The sequence below is a fragment of the Plectrocnemia conspersa genome, unplaced genomic scaffold, assembly GCF_051122295.1.
Source record: "Plectrocnemia conspersa isolate PC_06_02 unplaced genomic scaffold, ASM5112229v1 ptg000004l, whole genome shotgun sequence".
Taxonomy (NCBI): Eukaryota; Metazoa; Arthropoda; class Insecta; order Trichoptera; family Polycentropodidae; genus Plectrocnemia; species Plectrocnemia conspersa.
Window position 1 is genome coordinate 11,716,886 of NW_028277168.1, and position 19,588 is coordinate 11,736,473.

Consider the following 19,588-nt stretch of genomic DNA (forward strand, 5'->3'; position numbering starts at 1 on the left):
ATATGTTTATAAATTTATATTAATCCCCGCTCATTTTAGATTCGTGAAAATAAGCAAGTATTGTGAATTAATAGTTTAAAGAAAATGGAGATCATAAAAAAAGACGTAACAGGCGTAAGTATATTATGTTACTGACTTGTATGAAACTACACTAAATAATCAGTTGCAGTCAAATGCGGTTTCTTAAATTACAGATAAATTTCGAATGTATACTCCTGTTCATTAATTTACACGGTAGATACGCTCCAGAAAAATCACATAAATCCTGGCAAAGAACTCATACAAAATAAAGAATAAATAATAAAAAGGCTAAGTAAATTTTTAAAAATCATAAAAACTTGTTAAGCAACCTATTTTTATTTCTCTTATCAGTTTTAGTGAATACTTTACAATTTGTATGCAATTGTAAGTTAATTTGGGCAACCGACGACCGAAGGCGTAAAAAGTGTACCGCATAAAATTGAAAGGTGCATTGAAACAGTACGTTTATTGATTTTTTTATGCACGGCTATGTTATCATTAATTAAAACAATTATCCCTTCTCAGAAGTCAAAAATTCACATCAAAAGCAATAAAATCGTGTCAGCGCCGTTGGAGTGGGAACGCTCAATACTGATCATGATAATTGTTTTTGCGCCCTCCCATTGACTAAAATTCAGTTTGAATATACTTTGACCAATACTCTCATAGCAAAAGCCCGTAGTAATTTCGGTAAGAATAGCTATCATATTTATAAAACTTAGTGTGATATCGAAGTGTAAACAAACTTTGGAGATTTGAGGTTTGTTTGTGGTTACTCTACTTATTTTCCTCTGAGAAATGAGTTGACTTAGATTATATTTTGGACTTGACCTAATGAACATTCTTTGACGATGGATGGTAATGGATAGCAATTAAACACACATTGAGCCGCTACAGTAGTATTTTTCATTGAGATATAGTTACATGTTTGAATATTTAGAATATGAACGGTGACCGATGCACGAAGCAGCAACGGTCGTTGCGAGTTCGCTAAAGTTCCCTAAAAGAAATGCCTACGTCATGTCAATATTACTAGAGTGCCGCTTAGTTTTAACCATAATAAATCCTAAAAAATATATAAATAGGCCCCTACAGTTCTAAAATAAATCATTACTGCAGCGGCTCAATCTGTGTCTAATTGCCACCACCCGTCACCATCCCATCGCCAAAATAATATGGGAGTACCAATTGTCATGATCCCAAAGAAGGATATAAAATAGTACTTTAATAAAATTATGCTTATCGTAAATTAGATATAGTACTAGAGTATTGACATTTGGACTATTTAAACAAGGAGCTGAATCCAAAGGCGCTAAGCGTCAGATTACGCTGCCCGTTCCCCCTATAATAAAGCTGGGTGCAAACACATACATGTTTACCGCTGAAGATGTTTTATTTTACTGATTAATATTACACAAGTGAAACATTTACACTTACGTGCTAATCAGCGAGGTGCTGATCGGCGAAATTGTCCTTCTGTTGCGTTTCCATCCTACACTGCCGCTCCGCCTTGGTGCTGCTAGAGTAGCTTTATGTGATTTAACTGTATCCTTCCCCTACGACAGTTTTGCGGCTGCATATGTGTATCTATTATATTACGTTACATTTAATGTGTTACTAATTTGTGTGTAATTATAGTAAGTAATCAGTGGCAACTGAATGCGATTTACTTCTGGTGTATACTCCTATTCATCGATTTACGCGATAGACACGATCCATAAAAACTTTTATTTGAGACAAATCCTGTAATATAATCTTAACTTTGCACGTTTAGACCCGAAATTATAGTGTTTAAAAATAAAACCGAATTGCAAGCGACTGGCAACCCAGTAGGATTAATAAGTTTAATTTTGGTTTTATTCGCTAATTACTGATTAATAAAATGGTAAAGTATTTTTTGAATGGTATTAAATAGATATTGAATGTGATTAATTAAAATTCTATTTATTTTGAATAATCGCAAAAATGTCTCCCCCGCGTTTTGCGTAACCGCGAACGGCGGCGGGCATCGCCGACTGTGGCGACGGGGCCTCGCGGCCTTCGAATCGGGCTCGCGCGGCGTCGGAGCGGCCGTGCGAAAATGTGGGCAATAAATAAAAGGTTGTCGGTGTGCCGGTAATTGATTGGTCGTCGGCCGTCGGCGACACATAAATAATAAGATGGCGTCGGGCGGCGCAGCGGCGTCCCGCGGCCCGCGCCTCCCCTTCCCCCCAGGCGAAGCCGCCCCCCGCAAGAGAACCGCCGCGGCAACCAGGTGAGGCGCGCGCCCCAGCCCCGTATGCCCCCGCCCCCCGGGGCTCCGCCGCGGCCCGGCGCATCCGGCGTCTCCGTCGAGCTGACGCCCCCGTATCGGAATCGGCCGTCCGTCGTCCATTTTGTTTCGTCCGTCACCAGCCGCCGAAGACCGAAGCCCCACGACTGCCCGAGCGCCTCCTGCGGGTTTCCGATCGCGCGCCTTCGCGAACCTCATGCGAGTCTCGGATTCGCTCGCCTATGACTTTACTGTGATATTTGTTTCTCGTGCATAATATTGTAAGGTTCGGTTCACATATAGCAAAATATCATTTATTCCAGTGGAACGTGTAAACAATCATATTTAATTGGCAACGGCGTGATAAACAGAAAAGAAGTTGAAAAGTTTCACGACACAATCCTCCCTTCTTAAGATATTAACATATTGTAGTCTATCTGCTTCGTAAGGCAGATTTGATATCGCCGAAAGACTATTCAGATACATCCCGTGTATTTAGTTACTGTATGAGCACAGGATAGTGTTTAAATAATTTTTGAACATCAATACCATTATATTGGTCGAATTCAGATATGCAATGTTTGTATCGCACTGACAACAGAGTGCTCTTAGAAAGTTACAAATAAATAAAGAAATTTGTTTTATTATATATGTCATGTATAAGACAGTACATTATTACGCTCCCGTCAAACTAATTAAAATGCACTACTATTTTAGAATTATTTTTAAAATTTGATAAACACTGATATTACGAAATAAAGAGCACAAGTATGATGATGATATATTTATTTTGTTACTTCTGATAATTACTCGATATTGTAATTATTTAATATGTAAGTGTATCATGGAGAAATATCTGAAACATTGTAATATTGACATTTTAATATAGCTATTTACATCATCAGATAAAATGTAAACTGGGTACGTGACAGTAAAGGAAATGTTAATAAGCGCAATGGTTAGATATGTCAATCCATGTAATCATTATCATTTCACTTGTGTGCCAATTAGATTAGATTTTTTCTACAAAAAAAGCTTTTCATTACAGTTAGAAATTTTCTTTAAATCATATTTTTGAACTTTCGATTCGTTTTCCAAATCTACATTATCATATAAGCGATCAGTAAATAAATATAAATTATTATACAAAGCTAATATAATACTGGTCATAATAATTGTGAAACGTATTTTCAATTTTTTTATTTATTAATTTATTTAGCTAATTAATTGTTTATACACCAAACGAATATAATCAAAACATTCATATAAAATATAACATAAACATAATATAAGAAAATGACTAATATAATTTATTTTTTAATACGCGAAGGTGTTTCTTTACGAGGATGATTTAAATGAGCAGTATATAAAATAATTGCTCCATAAAACGAATTGTTCGTGCATTATTGTTGGAGAGATTAAAGCGAGCGAGCATTAGTCAGAACAGGGAACACCTCATAATCCTTTTCCGAAAAAAATTCCAAAGATTTACCTTACATGGTTCGGTGACTATTGCTCCCAAGGTAATCAATCACGCACACGAACAAAAAATATTGCCCACTCAGAATATTGCTCTCATTTTTTTTAATTTTCTGGATGCATATCAGGAGTGTAAATTTCAAACCAAATTAGCGTTTCAGAATTCAAAAAAATTCCAATCAGGATCTATGGATTTGAAAAAATATTTTATTTCGATGCTTCACATATATTGTAAAAACCAAGGCCGATATTTCTAACCTCAAGTAATTGCTAAACTAGTCTCAAATAAATATTTGTTTGCTGCATAATCGACTGGAATTTCACCAAAAAGACTGCTAAAGTAAAAACACTATTTTATAAAAACACTTTTCTGCAAATATACGTGAATTTAACATTTCTTACTTAAATGTGTGTCTTTTGATACAATGCAAACATTTTAATGACTTTTTTCTGGACATGTAAATATTAATACTAATGCATCGATTTTAACTATTATTCATTGCTTTTAAATATGTGGTTTGCCAAAAATAGCAATTAAATAATACATTTCTTAATTTTTGGATTTTAAAATTAATTTTCTCTACTTCAAAAATAATAAAACCAACTGTTTTATGCATGGTAATATTATACTACGGTTTTGGTTGACTAATATTGAAATGTTTAAATTTGGTGTCAACTTGTTTATGTTTATAAATATAAATATTTATAAATGGGCTTCAAATAATACGGATTGTTTTTATTTTGTGGTGTACATATTTTTTTAATGTTTAAAATTTTAATTATTAAAAAAATAAAAGTATTTAAAAAATACGAGAAATAGTATGGGCAACAAATAAACCACCTGCTAATTAAGTATTTTTAATAAGTCTTGATTTTTCTAGGAATATTGACACCTCCATACAATATTCCCCTGGCCGTACTCGTTTTCTTATACCTATCTATCCTTAAATTATCTGTATTTCTATTATTAAATCTATGTACATCTTTATTTCATATTCTTTTTTTATTAAAATACTTTAGTAACATATTATTTTCTAACTTATATATAAATATTAAAACATTTATCTTTATTATTTCTTGAATATTCAACCATTCCAATCTTTCAATCATACTTCTACATCTAGTAAATCTATCTTTATTTAAAACTACTCTCATTGTCCGATTTTGTAGTTTTTGCAACATCATCTTATCTAATTTATTAAGCATATATATAATATTGATGCACAATAATTGAAGTGGGGATATTGTAGATTTTTTTTCATATTTTTCATTCTAAATAATATAACTATTTTTCTATTATTTTTTTTTTGTTAAAATTACTCTTTTTGACGAACATTAAAATCGTTTAACTAATATTTTAATATTTTCTTTTCAGATGCTGCGATTTGTTATAACTTATTTTCACCTTACACCTGACTAAAAGTAATTGTGCAATAACGGTTAAAAACAGTAGTGCTTTATTTAGGTTGTGTGTGCATTAATACGTAAAAATAATAAAATGTGATGCAAGGATAATCCGAGACGTTATATTATAAAGAAAAGTGAGGTGCAAGTCTCAAGATGTGCATGCCCACTCCGACGAACGTGTCGGGCCTTGGCTACAGCTGGGGATTCAGCTCATCGGCTGATATAACGAAGGGAGAACTCGACGCTACCAACAATCTTAGTTATACGTTAGGAAACACGGTGAGCGTATAATTCACAACGACTCATATTGCAATAGTTTATTAATCTTATCGTATTTAGCTTTCCGGATCGGAGACCACTCTGACGGTGACGTCTCACAAGTCGCCCCAATCTCAAGAAAAGATCGCGAAGGGCGCAAACAGAAGGACAATGTTTCTCGTCAACAATGATTCCTTCACGCAAACACCTAATAATAGAACAAATCAACAGAATCATGCAATACAAGGTTTTAATTTTATTTTTAGTTTTAAGAGTAGAAGTAAAAACATGTTCTTTATAAATTATAATATTGTCGTACATTTTTACGTTTATTACAAAATAAAAAATTGCATTAAATGCAGACAAAAAACGATTATCTCAAACATAGATAAAATATAAATTACTTATTTTATGATTTTTCACTAAATTTAATCCAAAAAATAATATTTGTAAAATTGTATTAATTTATTTTATAGGTAATATGCCCGGAAAACACTTCATGACACCTTTAGGTCCCATACAATTGACGGCCGAAGAATGTAATGAAATATTAATGAAGCGAGCCCTTCAAGCCGCTCAGGGTATGGGTTCCCCGGGAGCGGTCATCGATGCGTCTCAATTAAATCATTCCTTATTGAACGGCGGCTTGAAAGGTTTATCGGATGGAATTCCCGGCGTCGTAGGTTCACCAGACAATCAACAGTCTCTTTCTCAACAAGTTCAGCTGATTCAAACGAAACAAGAACCGGGAACGAACAGTCACTCGCCGAAGGTAAATATACACTTCGATTCTTCGTCGATATGTACCAATACACGTAACGATGTACAATTCTAGCCTTTGTTGCAATCCCCTCCGATGATGCCAAAGGAGCGGCCGTTTTCATGCGAAGAGTGTGGAAAGTCATTTCTGCTGAAGCATCACTTGACCACGCACAGCCGGGTGCACACAGGTGACCGTTTAAAGTTTTCAACCGATACTTAGCCGCGGCGAATATATATATTGAAGGATATGTTATAGGTGAAAGACCGCACGTATGTCCACACTGCGGAAAAGCTTTTGCGCACAAGCATTGTTTGAATACTCATCTGCTGTTGCATTCCACCGATCGTCCCTTTCAGTGTCACGAGTGCAAGAAATCATTTACTTTAAAACACCACCTCCTAACGCATTCGAGGGTAAATATCAACAGTTCACTTTTTAGTCGATTTTGTGCCATATATTTTACATGTGATTGTGTCGTTTAGGTGCACAGTAGAGAAAGACCCTTTGTGTGTACCGAATGCGGAAGAAGGTTCCCCCTCAAACGTCACCTAGTAACTCACAGTAAATTTCACGCAGGGGAGAGGCCGTTCGTATGTCAGGAATGTGGAGAGAGCTTCGCTCAAAAAGATCATCTTGTAAGTAATATTTTTTTAGAAGATTCATCGAGATTCATCAGACGGTTGAGGTAATTTAACTAAAATTTTTTTTAGGTAATGCATTCCAGATTTCACGGTTCTCTGAATCCGTTCGTATGTGGTGATTGCGGAGCAGCCTTCACGCGCAAGTTTCAGCTGGTGAATCATGGACGTATGCACGGTCGAGTGCCGCACTCTTGTCCCATTTGCGGAAAAGAATTCCTGCAAAAGAGAACTCTCGTCTCACATTTAAAGTATGTGTGTTTTGTGTTCGTGTGTATTTCGCGTTGCTAATATGGATCTTATGTTCCAGATTACACACCGGCGATGCGTCGTACGCGTGCATAGACTGCGGAGAAGCTTTCAAAGGCAAGGCCGACATGTTGCAGCACTGTAGGATGATGCACGCCACTTCGGGAGTCGCCTCTTCGCCTGTGAACTCTCAATCGGTCAGTGTATCGCAACAGACGCCGACCCCAGCCCCCACGCCTGATCTCAAACCGCAAATCGTTCAAGTCATCTCGTCACAGGCGCGGCAGAAATCTACTGGCGTACAAGTAATAGACGTCTACTATGATTATCTCGTCTATTATTATTAGGAGGTCCAAACTTTTCTGGCCTTAGTCCTTCATGGATCATTCTTACCACTCGACAACTTACTAACATGAGATAAGATCATACTCGTAGACTTGTGTGGTTACATTATCGTTAATTCAATACTGATTCAGCTATTATTGTAGCTTGCCCGTTCTGTCAGGGCGCTAGAAGAAAAGTGACATTTGCTCGTATCTGTCACGATTGTTTGACTGTTTTACTCTCATTGTACCTGAGTTGTGGCAACAATGTGTGAATAAGCGTTGTCTTGCAACAATCGATATTAAATTCACGACTAACGCTTTGCACTTATTTTTATCTGAAAATTAAGTAGCTTATATCACCACATGTACAGAAGAACATGGGTTATTTGATAAACGAAGACGCCAATGCAAGAACAAGCTATCTGACCATAAACATAATTTCAAGATATTTACCAAATTGACCTATATCTTCATAATTTATAACTAAAATATAAATTATTGAAATTATAAAAAAAACGATATGTAAAACTATAGAAGATTCCACTCTGTATCGTATTCCGTTCAATGATACGTAAAATAATTTTATGAAGGCCAATCTTATACTTGAGTAATCAACTGTCTAAAATCAATGATTTGTTTAACTATACACATGTAGAGAAAATAAGCATCTATAAAATTAGTCTTAAATAAAAAATAAAAATTTAATGAAAATATGTTGTATGAAAAGTTAATTTAAAACTTAGCAAATGAAACAACCTAAGAAAGGTCAGCGATCAGATGATCACTAATGCCTTTATAGAGTGGTTTCAATGACACCACTGGTTGCTTATTTTGATGTTATCTAAAGAATTCAGTAAAGTTAATTTCATTCTCAGTATACATAGGCTTTACAACCCAAAATAATTTTTCATTAAATTTAACACATTACATATTTTCTATCAAAAAATCTTTCAAAACTTCATAGTTATATGGAAAGGCCAGGAATTTTTGAACTGATTTTCGTTTAAAATTTATCTCATATGTTTAACGTGCGTGTATTTTACAGTCAATCGATACGGATTCCATAGACGAAAAACCGAATGGCAGTTATTCGTGTCAGGAATGCGGAAATTGTTTCAATACAAAGGTAATGTATGATGTACCAACATTCAGATTAGTTTAGTTAAAATGTGTGTAATTATAAAATAAATGTTAATAAAACGACATTGGAATTGCAGGAAGCTCTTGCCTTACACGTCCGGTTGCACACAGGCGATCGGACGTTTGTGACTGACTTATGCGCTCTCACAGCTGCCTTACATAATGGTAATTTCTTGAACCCTTCACAGCCGCAAGGTATGCACAATTGATATTTAATCTTATCCTTTAAAAATAACTGTTTTGATGAGTAATGAAACTTACGTTGAATAGCTGCAACAGCAGCCGGTTTACAGTTGCTGACCGGATCCGGTGTTCTTCAACACGGCGGCACTCAGACGAACGTAGGCGTGCACCAAGCCACGAGTACACCGACAGCCAACAGGCCCAAGGTTCACTTTTGTGCCGACTGCGGCAAAGGTTTTGCGGCTCGACACGGTCTTCAACAACACAATAGAAGGTGATATTTTTGAGATGTTGGGCACAAAGTATGTTACTTTAATATGTATTTTTATTTATCAGGCACCCTGATGGAGCGTGTACGTTACGAACGCACGTTTGCGATACATGCGGTAAAGCATTTTTCCAAAAAAATCATTTACTACTTCATCAGCGCCAGCATATGGATATACCTTCAAGATCTCAACAGGTATGCTGTTTTAATATGGATGTAAGTATTCATTTATTTATTCATTAATATGTTCTACACTTCAGCAACATCAACAACAGCAGCAACAACAACAGCAACAGCAGCAGCAGCAACAACAACAAGGAGAACTTGGATCTCAAAACGGACAGATTATCAACGATGGTTCTCATCAGAATGAAGGATCATCAAATCATAGTTCGTCTAGTGGCAGTATGCAACATACCGGACCTACTCATATACAGGTTTTTTATTATTATCTAATCTTCAGTTCTTTACCCGTCGGTCTTTTCCAGTGTGGGATCCATTTCGTCATCCGCTTTTGGTGACAATTTTCATCCATTTTTTGAGTACTATTTCTATACAGAATCTGGTGATGGTTTTTCACAAATTAATTTCAGTAAATCATTTAGTCAAGCACTTGATATTTATTTCATATTTTATTTGCGAATGACAAATTATGTATGGACGTAGTGACAGCTCTGGTGTCGCTCAAGAAAACAAAACTCGCTAATCAAATCATTATAATTTGAATGCTTTTTCATAGATGACTATAAACCCAACACGGCTTGTAATAGTTTTTCTTTGCATAAATAATAGTTTCTTGCGAGAGAGAAAGAAGTCTCGCATGGTACTAGCGTCGTGACTGCATCGAGCGACAAAATGCTCGCGCGGTATTAGAAAGGTTAAAACTTTTTTCTCAAGTCATATCCTATTAATATTACATGACATGAGGTTACCATTTAAAAGGAGTCTGTCTATCTAAAACATTTCGGTTTAGTTCTGCTTTTAATGTCGTCTTATCAACTTCTCTTATTATTGTGATTAAATTTATCTAATAAAAATATTTATAAACAGTATATTTACGGAGAATAAAATCGTAAAATAAAATTTAATATGGGAAGTGCCCATTGTGATCCAATAAAGGGGAAATTAATCGTGAACTTTAAACATAACAAGCAGTAATCAGTTAAAAGTATATCAAAAAACATTAATATTTCTAAAAAGCATGTTTATAATACCTTAAATTTTTTTGAAAAATATAATCGTGTGGAAATGTCGATCATACCGAAAATGCAAAAAATAACTTTTGTGCCTTTGGATTGAAAAATAATTAGAATTTCTAAAGAAAATCCACCTAAAACCATTGCAGATATAAGAATGGAAATAAATGAGATTAGTGTCGATACTGTTCAAAAAAGATTGTGTGAAGCAGGTTTGCAGGGCTGTGTTGCTCGACGTAAACCATTTGTCAAAAAAGACAATCGCGTAAAACGAGTTAATTTTGCTAAAAATTATGTTAATTGGGCAATCTTTGATTAAAAAAACATGTTGCTTAGTGAAGAGTGTAAATTAATAGAATAGAATGGAAGGTGATATGTGAGACGATATGTGAATGAAGAGTTTAACCCGAGATATACCATAAAAACAATTTAAGGGAGCTGGAGGAAGTATTATGGTATGGGGTATACATTCAATTGAAGGAATTATGAATCAGAACATGCATGTGAATATTATGGAACACATAATGTTACCATACACTGAAGAAAACCTACCAATTAAATGGGTTTTTCAACAGGTCAATGACCTGAAGCACACTTCATGTAAGGCAAAAAAGTGGTTCAAAGACTATTGTGGCTGTTTTGAAGTGGCCATCGTGCAACCCAAACTTGAATCCAATTAAACATTTATACCAGTTCTTGAAATATAAGATTAGGGACAAAAAATGTAAAATTTAAAAGAACTTGACAAACTTATAAAAAATGAGTGGGAGCTGATTCCGGCAGCAAATTGTCACATTTAATAGAGTCAATACCATACCATGTAAGGCTGTTTTAATAACAAAAGGTCACCTTACAAAATATTGAAGGTATTATTTTTCGTTGTTTATAAATTTTTAATGTTCACTTAAATATTTTTCGATTACAGGCAATTTCAGGTACATATGTTATTGATTTAATTTCATATGGAAAATAATTATTAAAATATTTAATAATTGAATAGTTTTAATCGTGATTATTAAATCAATATTACTTATAAAATAAAGAAAAATTACAATTTTAGAGTTTTTTTGTGCTAAATTTAAACTTAATATTGCGTTTCACAATAATTCTATGAATGTCCTATTCATTTGATCCCCACTGTATATATACATATATCATCGGCATACCTACACATATACATAAGTTGTACTAGTCTATACAACCTCTGATCATTTTTTAAATAATCATCTCCAGCACTAAATTATCTGCTTGTTTGATCTCAGATTTTATCTCAACACTCTCAGATAGCTCATTTTCTACAGGTGTCGCTGCTTTGTGCTTATTAGTTTGGTGTATTTTACAGTGATTCCTAATACCAACGGACATAATAATTTTATCCATCAACATTATCGAACGCCTGTTTATAAACAAATGGTTTTTGGCATAAGTTATGCCAAAAACAGCATTTAAACTCGGGATATCTTGACTGTATTTGCTAAATCTCTTATGTAGTATAGTTAACACTTAATCGGCTGCCAATGGCTTATTGCCGGCGACAGTTCATATTTCGCCATAAAAACGTGTAAATTAAAATTGCTAATCCTCAGAAGAAGATTTATTTTTTGCTTGAAAAAAACTGAATACTCACTATCTTTTTCCGTATTTTCTTAATACATTGGTCGTAAACCATAGGTTTTGGTTTTATATTTTTAGTTGCAAAAATAATAATAAAAAAACATTTGTACTAATTTAATGAAAATAATTAACTAATCATATATAATTTTATAATATACAAATCTTTTATCCTTGAATTATACATTTTAAATTATTGTTTGGGTTTGGCTGCTCTAATTTCTCGTATTTATTTAGGTCTGATGTTTAACAGATAGGTCTCGATGTCACACATGGCTCTTTAGTTATGAACAGAGACTATAAAAAATAAATGCTTTAACCTTCGAGTAGTGTGTTAATTTTTACACTTTGCTAATTTGTTAGTGTACACCTGGAGTGAGTTAATTTTACGTATTTTTCCATAAGTATTTCTCTTGTTATTTATTTATTATTATTTTATGTTGCATTTATAATATATTATAAAAAAATCAGTGATTCGCAAAGTTTTATTGCTTTAAATTATTTTACTACTTTTTTGTATTAGTATTTTTTAATAATTTATTTTAACACTTCTATTAAATTTATTTTACATATTATTTTTATATATTATTCGGTTCTTGTACACTTTTTTATATCAATTCAGAGGCTCTCAATATTTTTTATAAAATTAATATAAAATATTTTTTGTAATGTTCATTTATTTCTTACTCGTTAATTTATTGGTATTATTTTCTATAGTAATTATTTACATTAAATTATATTAAAAATATTTTTAATATGATTTAATGTCAATATAATTTTTATTTATTATTTCTTCAATTACATATACATATATAAATATATAATTATCTGGAGTACATTATAACAGTGAAAGATTGACCACCGTACACGTACGACGATATCACTCAGAGCAATATGTTGAACTAGCGACCCAAATCAAACGGTGGGTGTGGGAAATTTTTATAGAAAAAAATTCCCACACCCACCCAAAGGAAAATTTATTACAAGCATAATCCAACACAATAAAGATATCGAATCAAAAAGATAATCGTTCTCTTGACTCAATTCTTTCTTGAATGCTAAAATGGGATCCAACAATTTTTTCTAAAGTACCAAAAGCTAGATTTCGGCAACCGAAGGGTTAACACCTTTCGCTTTCATCATGCGCTTAATCTAGTTTAACATTTATTTTGATTTCTAAACGCTTCGTAGAATTTTCTAGGATCATAATTTTTTCTGGTGTACTTCATTTATTTTCTTGGCATTTTTTCTTTTCCTCTAGTGCAGGGGCGGGAAGGGGAACCTTTTTATGTCAAGGGCCATTTGGATATTTATAAAATCAACTGTGGCCCATTCAAAATTCTCAACTACTTTGTCATGCATGAACACCAAAATTTTCTGTAAACACCATCAATCTTCGGCGGTCAGCTGAGTGTAACTTGTAATTTTTTACTGGCAGAAGTGTTTATATTCAATGATATTAAAAAAATACATCATTTAATAATTAAATTTCATTTTTTAACAACAAAAAGAATGTTATTAGAAATTGTTAGATTTATTGAATTTTAAGTTTTATCCGTGGCAGCCCAACCCAAATAAGTTCACGGGCCGGAGGTTCCCTACCCCTGCTCTAGTGCTTGCATACATTCGTAAGCAAATCATCCTCAACACATTACGGTCCGCTATTTTTGCGAAATTTTAAATGTTTTGTTTGATAAAGTGTGACTTATCAAAATAATTATAAATATATATTTATTACCGTCTCTATAAAAGTTTTAATCTTCACGTTAGCATGATATTTTTACAAGCCTATGTTTAATTATTTGTAACCCTTGAAAACGCTTGAACAGACCATAATGCGTTAACTTCTCCAGAGTTCACTTAGTCTATTATTTGCATGATCTGCAGTTTATTTTCTAGGATTTTTACTTTCTTTATTTTTTTTTAATTTCACTTATTAGACAATTTACCTCCCTAAAAATAAAATTTTCCATAGTGCTCGCACTTATGTTTGATAATCAATTTGGTTACATACATCCTTGTCCAGTATTTTTCACATTCCCTTGTGAATGTTTTTATGTTTGAACTGTACGTCAATAATTTTATACTCGCCGTTATAATCAGTTGCATCATGCAGTGTGTTTCTTTCTATAATTTTCCTTAAGACTTCTTATTTTCTTAGCTTTGGTATTGAAATCTTATAATATTAATGAATCGTATTTCACAACACTTATACATTTTCACAGTTTGTCGTAGTTGTCCTTGATTTCTAGTTGCATGTTCCATTGGAGCATATTATTATGATAAAGGTTTATTTTACAAATTCTCTTATTGATAAGTTAAAATTATAACACTGATTACTTATGATCTGCTATATTAAATATTATATATTTTCTTCGAGTGCAGTTAATTATAGTCTCCATCGATTTCTTCCATTTATCCTGTCTGAAAAAATGGTCTATTATTACTTCGTTTCTTATGTGAATCAGGTTATTTTTACCTTTTATGTAGAGTGATGATGAATCTTATTTTACCGTTTTATATATTTGATATATTACTATTTAGTTGCAAAATGTATTAATCAAACATTTTTTTAGGTTACTAATCGTGAAGGTCAAGTAATCGGCAATCAGATATTAGTTGGCGGCTCGCGGAATCGTCAAGTGATCGGAAATCAAATTCACATATTGAACCGAGAAGGCAAAACGATCGGCACTCAGATCACCACCGCCAACAACCTAGTGCACACGATAAAACAAGAGCACATACAGAACAACAGGTTCGTACCGATTTTTATATAATATACGATTATGGCGTACATGCTGAAGGTTCGTCTTGGAAATGTTCAGAGACGGCCAAGTACCGATGAGCACCCAACAGCAGTTAAACGCGGTGCAGCATCAGCAGTCGAGAGACAACCCGCATCAGTTGGGCGCGTCTGTTCATCACCAAGTGCACGCGGAACAACTGCAGCAACAAGCGCGAGAGCAGCAGCAGCAGCAACAACAGCAGCAGCAGCAGCAGCAACAACAACAGCAGCAGCAACAGCAGCAAATGGTAGGTTTGCAACAGCATAAAGACCATATGAACGCGGGAGGGCACTTGGTGATGAGAAATCAGTCGCGCGACATAGCCGGCAACCAGCAACTGGCGCAGATGCACTTAGGATCTCATGTCGTCAAGTACGAAATTATACCGCAGTCTGTCGTTCAGGTGCAGTCGTTGGATTGATCAAATTTCTGTGACGACGCATAGTTTACTTCCTTCAGTCCAATCATCATGTCTTAATAGAATTTTTCTTTTTTGAACGGAGATTAATCAACGATGTGATAGCATATTGATAAATCATATTTATGTACGTGTATATACACACCATGAGTGTAAGGTTTAGATAAAAATGTGGAATATTTGCTTGAAATTGCATGCAGGTTTGAACGATCGAGTCTTTTTGTTGCGTGCGAGGGAAGGTGGTGCAAGTTCAGAGCTTGATCTGGACATCAGCTACATTGTCATGTTCAAGAATAATAGTTATTTTTGACTTGAAAGTTCATATTGTTCCTTTTTCTAAAAATAAATTACGGTAGTATGTGACGAGTAAAATGTGACGAGCAATTTTTACCATAATTTTATTGTTGTTACCTATAAATTAAAAATTTAAATTCCACAGAAAATATAATATTCAGTATACTCCATTTTTTAGCAGCGCTTTAGCTATACCTTCCCTTGAATCGGATGAATTAAAACATTGAAGATTATGTAATGGATGAAAAGATTTGAATAGTTTCATGACGAATGTTGAGGCCTTAGTATCGAAATGAACAGCAATAGAAGATTTGTGTGATGATGGTGATATATATGTGTACACATATGTGCGTGTGTATCTATTATTATTATTATTAATGTTATTAAGAGATGATTGATCATTTACCAGTTTTTCCATAATGTGAACAAACGTTTGTGTTTGTTTAACGTTAGATTCGGTACCAGTGCTATTAGAAGTATTAGAAGAGAAATAATAACAATGTCTTACCATATGCCAACTGTGTTTATATGTTTAAACTTAAAAGTAACAGCACAATCGAAGTAACATTACTGATAGTTGTAAATGTGAATACGTTTTATGTTTAATTTGTAAAGTTTTCAATACGAACTTGGTACTGACCTTGTAAATATAGTTTTAAATTGTGTCGAAAGGATGAAAACAAGACGAATAAAGTACTAATATGGCTTTTTATATATATATACATATATATGATATATATATTTTGTACGTGTCTTTATAAGTGTTTATTTCATCGTATTTCTGTAATGTATGTTGTTTTTTTTAAATGTTCCATTACTAACATAGGGATTCAAGTTATTGAAATCATGCGACAGCTCTATAGTGCAGCAGTTATTTTCTTCCTTTTCTCGAATAGAACAATATTTACAATGGTTGGAAGACGGGAAATTTTGCTTGACATTGTTTCGCTTACTTTTTTTACTAACACATTTTTCACATGAATGCTATTCCTCCATACAGTGGCCTGTGCAGGCGGAGAGTCCGAGGGTGCACGTGCACTTGTATTGAGAGAGTCGAAGCGGAGACGACAAACTTGGCCCTCCTTGCCGAGTTGTCTATTGATACTAAACGTTGGTGCACCTGCTTCTTTGTATTTCTGCTTATGCCACTGGCCAATTTGAAAAGCAATCATCCCTATGTCTCGTCGCGAATTAAGTGTTCATAAGTCGTTCAATGTTTATGATTAGTTATATTTAATATAAATTTTTAAAGAGCAATATTTCATTACGGCCATTAAGCATAATCACTTGTATACCACGTTAAGGAGTTTGTTAGATACCACACTTTTGTATAAATGGTAGTTTTATGAAATTGTGATATATAGTTTTCAAATTCGATTATGATGCCATTATTATTATTTTTTTAATCGACATTGTTCACTTCATCGTTGATTAGATTAGATTTAAAGATTATTTTGTAACTTTTTTTAATAATAGTTACCGCTAGGAGTTATCCATTTTTTATAAACTTACTGACATCAAATTCTATCAAATTTATTCACACAAAAAACCAATTTTTAACGTGTGTGTATATGCATTTACTCTCATATTTTTGTATTGTGTACCTACTCCTTTTGTATATATTATATTTAATATTAAAAAACATTTTTTTTTTAAATTAAATAGAAATGTATAAATTTTTTAACGAAAATAGCTATTCGTTATAGATTAAACACTGTTTTATTTTTATAGGTTTTGGCACAATATTTCGATGCTGTGAGTCTTGCGAGTAACTTTGGCTCAAGTTATAAAGACATTTAAAATGTTAATAAAACAATTTTAGGTCAAAGATACTCCCAAGTCCAAAGTCACCCAACAATAATTATGAAATGTGATCAATTTTTTTCTTTGAAAAACTCATAAATTTAACAGTGCCATTTTTTAATCCGTAACTTATGTATTTATTTATTTATTTAATACTCACATTTTTGCATTGTATTTTTTAATTTAAGACATCAGAAGTTAAAAAAACAATAGATCATATCATAATATTGTGATTGTAGTAAGAGTTCTTTAGAATAAGTACTAATATAGACCGTATTCAAATAAATTATCATTGCACTGTAAATTCTCAATAGTTTTGTGTGTTAACCCCATGAATCAATAGTGCAATTTATCATTTGCAGTCTTACGTTATCAACACATTTATGAATTTATTCTGAAATTACTATAGTAATATAATTCATACAAAAAGTACAAAATACTGTATATAGCTTACTAGTATTTTGTAATAAATTACATTGAAATTCTTAAAAAATAAAATAAAAATATAATTTTATGTATGTATGTGTCAAACGCTCGAGATACGACTGTATACCATTAATATATTATTTATTTATGTTTTTTTTTTATATATATATAAACTCGTCACAAAACAATCTTCAACTTAAAAAAATCTAATCAAGTGCCCAATCGTAATTTTTCTCAGGATATATGTACGTATATGTATACAAAATGTGTATATTAAAAAGACATCTTTTAAATTAAAAGCTATAGTATACGAAGACACGATAATAACATATTAACTAACATTTCCCAATAGATTGTTTACATATATATATATATATATATATATATATATATATATAATATTAAAATAAAAAACAGTATTTTATAAAAAAATCTTATATTAAAATTTAGGAAGAATAAAAATATTTTTGGCTCTCGGATCCCATAAATTTATAAATCTGCGATGAAAATAAGATTTAACCTTTGTATACTTTATAATTTTCCAATATACGATGATCTATTTTTTTAAGCTGTAACAAAATTATCAATAAAGTACAACATACATTTGAGCATATTTGTATGAAAGGCTAAAGATCTTTGTATATTTGAATATCTATAACTAAATTTTACTGAAATGTTGGTTAACATGTTGATGGCTCAGGGTCTTTGTATACATTATAATGTCAAAATTTTGAACGGCGTTGGTCACTTATTACGTTGTCAAAGTAATTTGCCTCGTGTGTGAGAATAGCTATATGATGATATTTGTAATGAATTAATTAAAAATGTATGATTATGAATCGTGTAAATATTATTTTAACTTAGGTGTGTACAATTATAGATTTTCACTATTCAGAGTCGATCACGAAAGACAAACTCTGACGCCATATTTGGGACGACCGTATTCGGTGTCCGCTGTTGTATGTATCGCTTTTTATAACTAAGTACGTATACATTGTATGTATAACGATATATATATATTTTATATGTATAGATGATCGGACTGTGTAATCCTGATGAGATATATATTATTATTACGTATGTATATTTTTGTGTTGTTTCTTTATTCGTACATGCACACAAGTACACGCTCGCGCATGCACATGCATACGTGTATGGGTATATATAAATATTCTATTTGTATATGTAGCATTTTATGTTAAGAATTAATAATTCGGTTTTTAAATTTAAGTAAATATAATACAAACAAAAAAAAATAAAAGTTTGTGTGAATTACACTCGATGCTGAATAGTTAGGTTTATTCACAATTAATTTCATTAGTACAGACGATAGAGTAATTGTAATGGTCAGTTTTTACAATATATTCAGCATTGTACCTAATATATATTGTATAGAATTAGTGAAATATATAATTTTTTATTATAAAAAAATAGTTTTATTTCTATGTTAATTTATATATAACGAAGTTGTATAAAAATTTAACTATGGTAAGAAATTATATTGATGCCACTCTGAATATACAAAGCTCTGCTACTTTTAGCGAGGATTAAAACAAGCTATTTATATTCATAGAATTCGTTCCGAATATTTGTAGCTTTTTCATATATGTATAAATATATACAGTAGACCCCCCAATAAGATGGTAAGTTGAGGACGTGCTATTTGGGTGCCCGTCATTTTATGTGTGATCGAGTCAAAGGGAGGACATCTCACCATATGCTCCTGATTCGTATGTAGGTATTGCAAAAAATTGTATGAATATTTTCTAGTCCCCCAAGTACACGCACCCAAATAGCACGTTCCCAATTTACCGTGTTATTGGGGGGTCTACTGTATTTATTCGATTCAGATGTACTTCATCTACAATCGTATGATCTTCGACAATTTTATTTGTGATAGCTAGGACTTATTTTAATAAAAAATACATTTGTTTTTTATTTGCACTTTGTAAAACTTGTATAAGACAGCTTCTATAATTTCACAGGTTTAGGAGGGGGAGGGGATTGGGATAGTGTGAAACAAATGGGAATTTGGCTCACATCTTGTGACATGGGGGGGGGGGGGGAA

General features: G+C 32.7%; 1 protein-coding gene across 23 annotated transcripts; it reads left to right on the top strand.

The window, feature by feature from the left end:
* The first annotated feature begins 1,866 nt into the window (after window positions 1–1,866).
* Window positions 1,867–16,840, top strand: LOC148235913 (uncharacterized). 23 transcript variants are annotated; one of them, XM_088184901.1, is made up of 17 exons: window positions 1,998–2,275; window positions 5,127–5,437; window positions 5,498–5,663; window positions 5,893–6,188; window positions 6,252–6,366; window positions 6,435–6,592; window positions 6,662–6,814; window positions 6,890–7,068; window positions 7,128–7,371; window positions 8,438–8,518; window positions 8,610–8,727; window positions 8,803–8,989; window positions 9,052–9,178; window positions 9,244–9,420; window positions 14,367–14,548; window positions 14,598–14,826; window positions 16,292–16,840. In XM_088184901.1, the coding sequence occupies exons 2-17, from the start codon at window positions 5,312–5,314 to the stop codon at window positions 16,337–16,339; spliced, it is 2,586 nt and encodes an 861-aa protein (XP_088041027.1). In that variant the 5' UTR covers window positions 1,998–2,275; window positions 5,127–5,311; the 3' UTR covers window positions 16,340–16,840. The 23 variants fall into 23 exon arrangements, with proteins under 23 accessions (XP_088041008.1, XP_088041027.1, XP_088041006.1 ...); XM_088184882.1 differs by lacking the exons at window positions 1,998–2,275; window positions 16,292–16,840 and adding an exon at window positions 1,867–1,906 and having other exon boundaries at window positions 14,598–15,440; XM_088184880.1 differs by lacking the exon at window positions 16,292–16,840 and having other exon boundaries at window positions 14,598–15,440.
* Window positions 16,841–19,588: the final 2,748 nt, after the last annotated feature.

Bases quoted from the DNA above. Each gene is read 5' to 3' on its own strand.
- LOC148235913 (XM_088184882.1), top strand. From the start codon at position 5,312: ATGTGCATGCCCACTCCGACGAACGTGTCGGGCCTTGGCTACAGCTGG. The intron at 7,069-7,127 runs GTATGTGTGTTT...CTTATGTTCCAG, and splicing joins ACTCTCGTCTCACATTTAAA to ATTACACACCGGCGATGCGT. The intron at 8,990-9,051 runs GTGATATTTTTG...TTTATTTATCAG, and splicing joins CTTCAACAACACAATAGAAG to GCACCCTGATGGAGCGTGTA.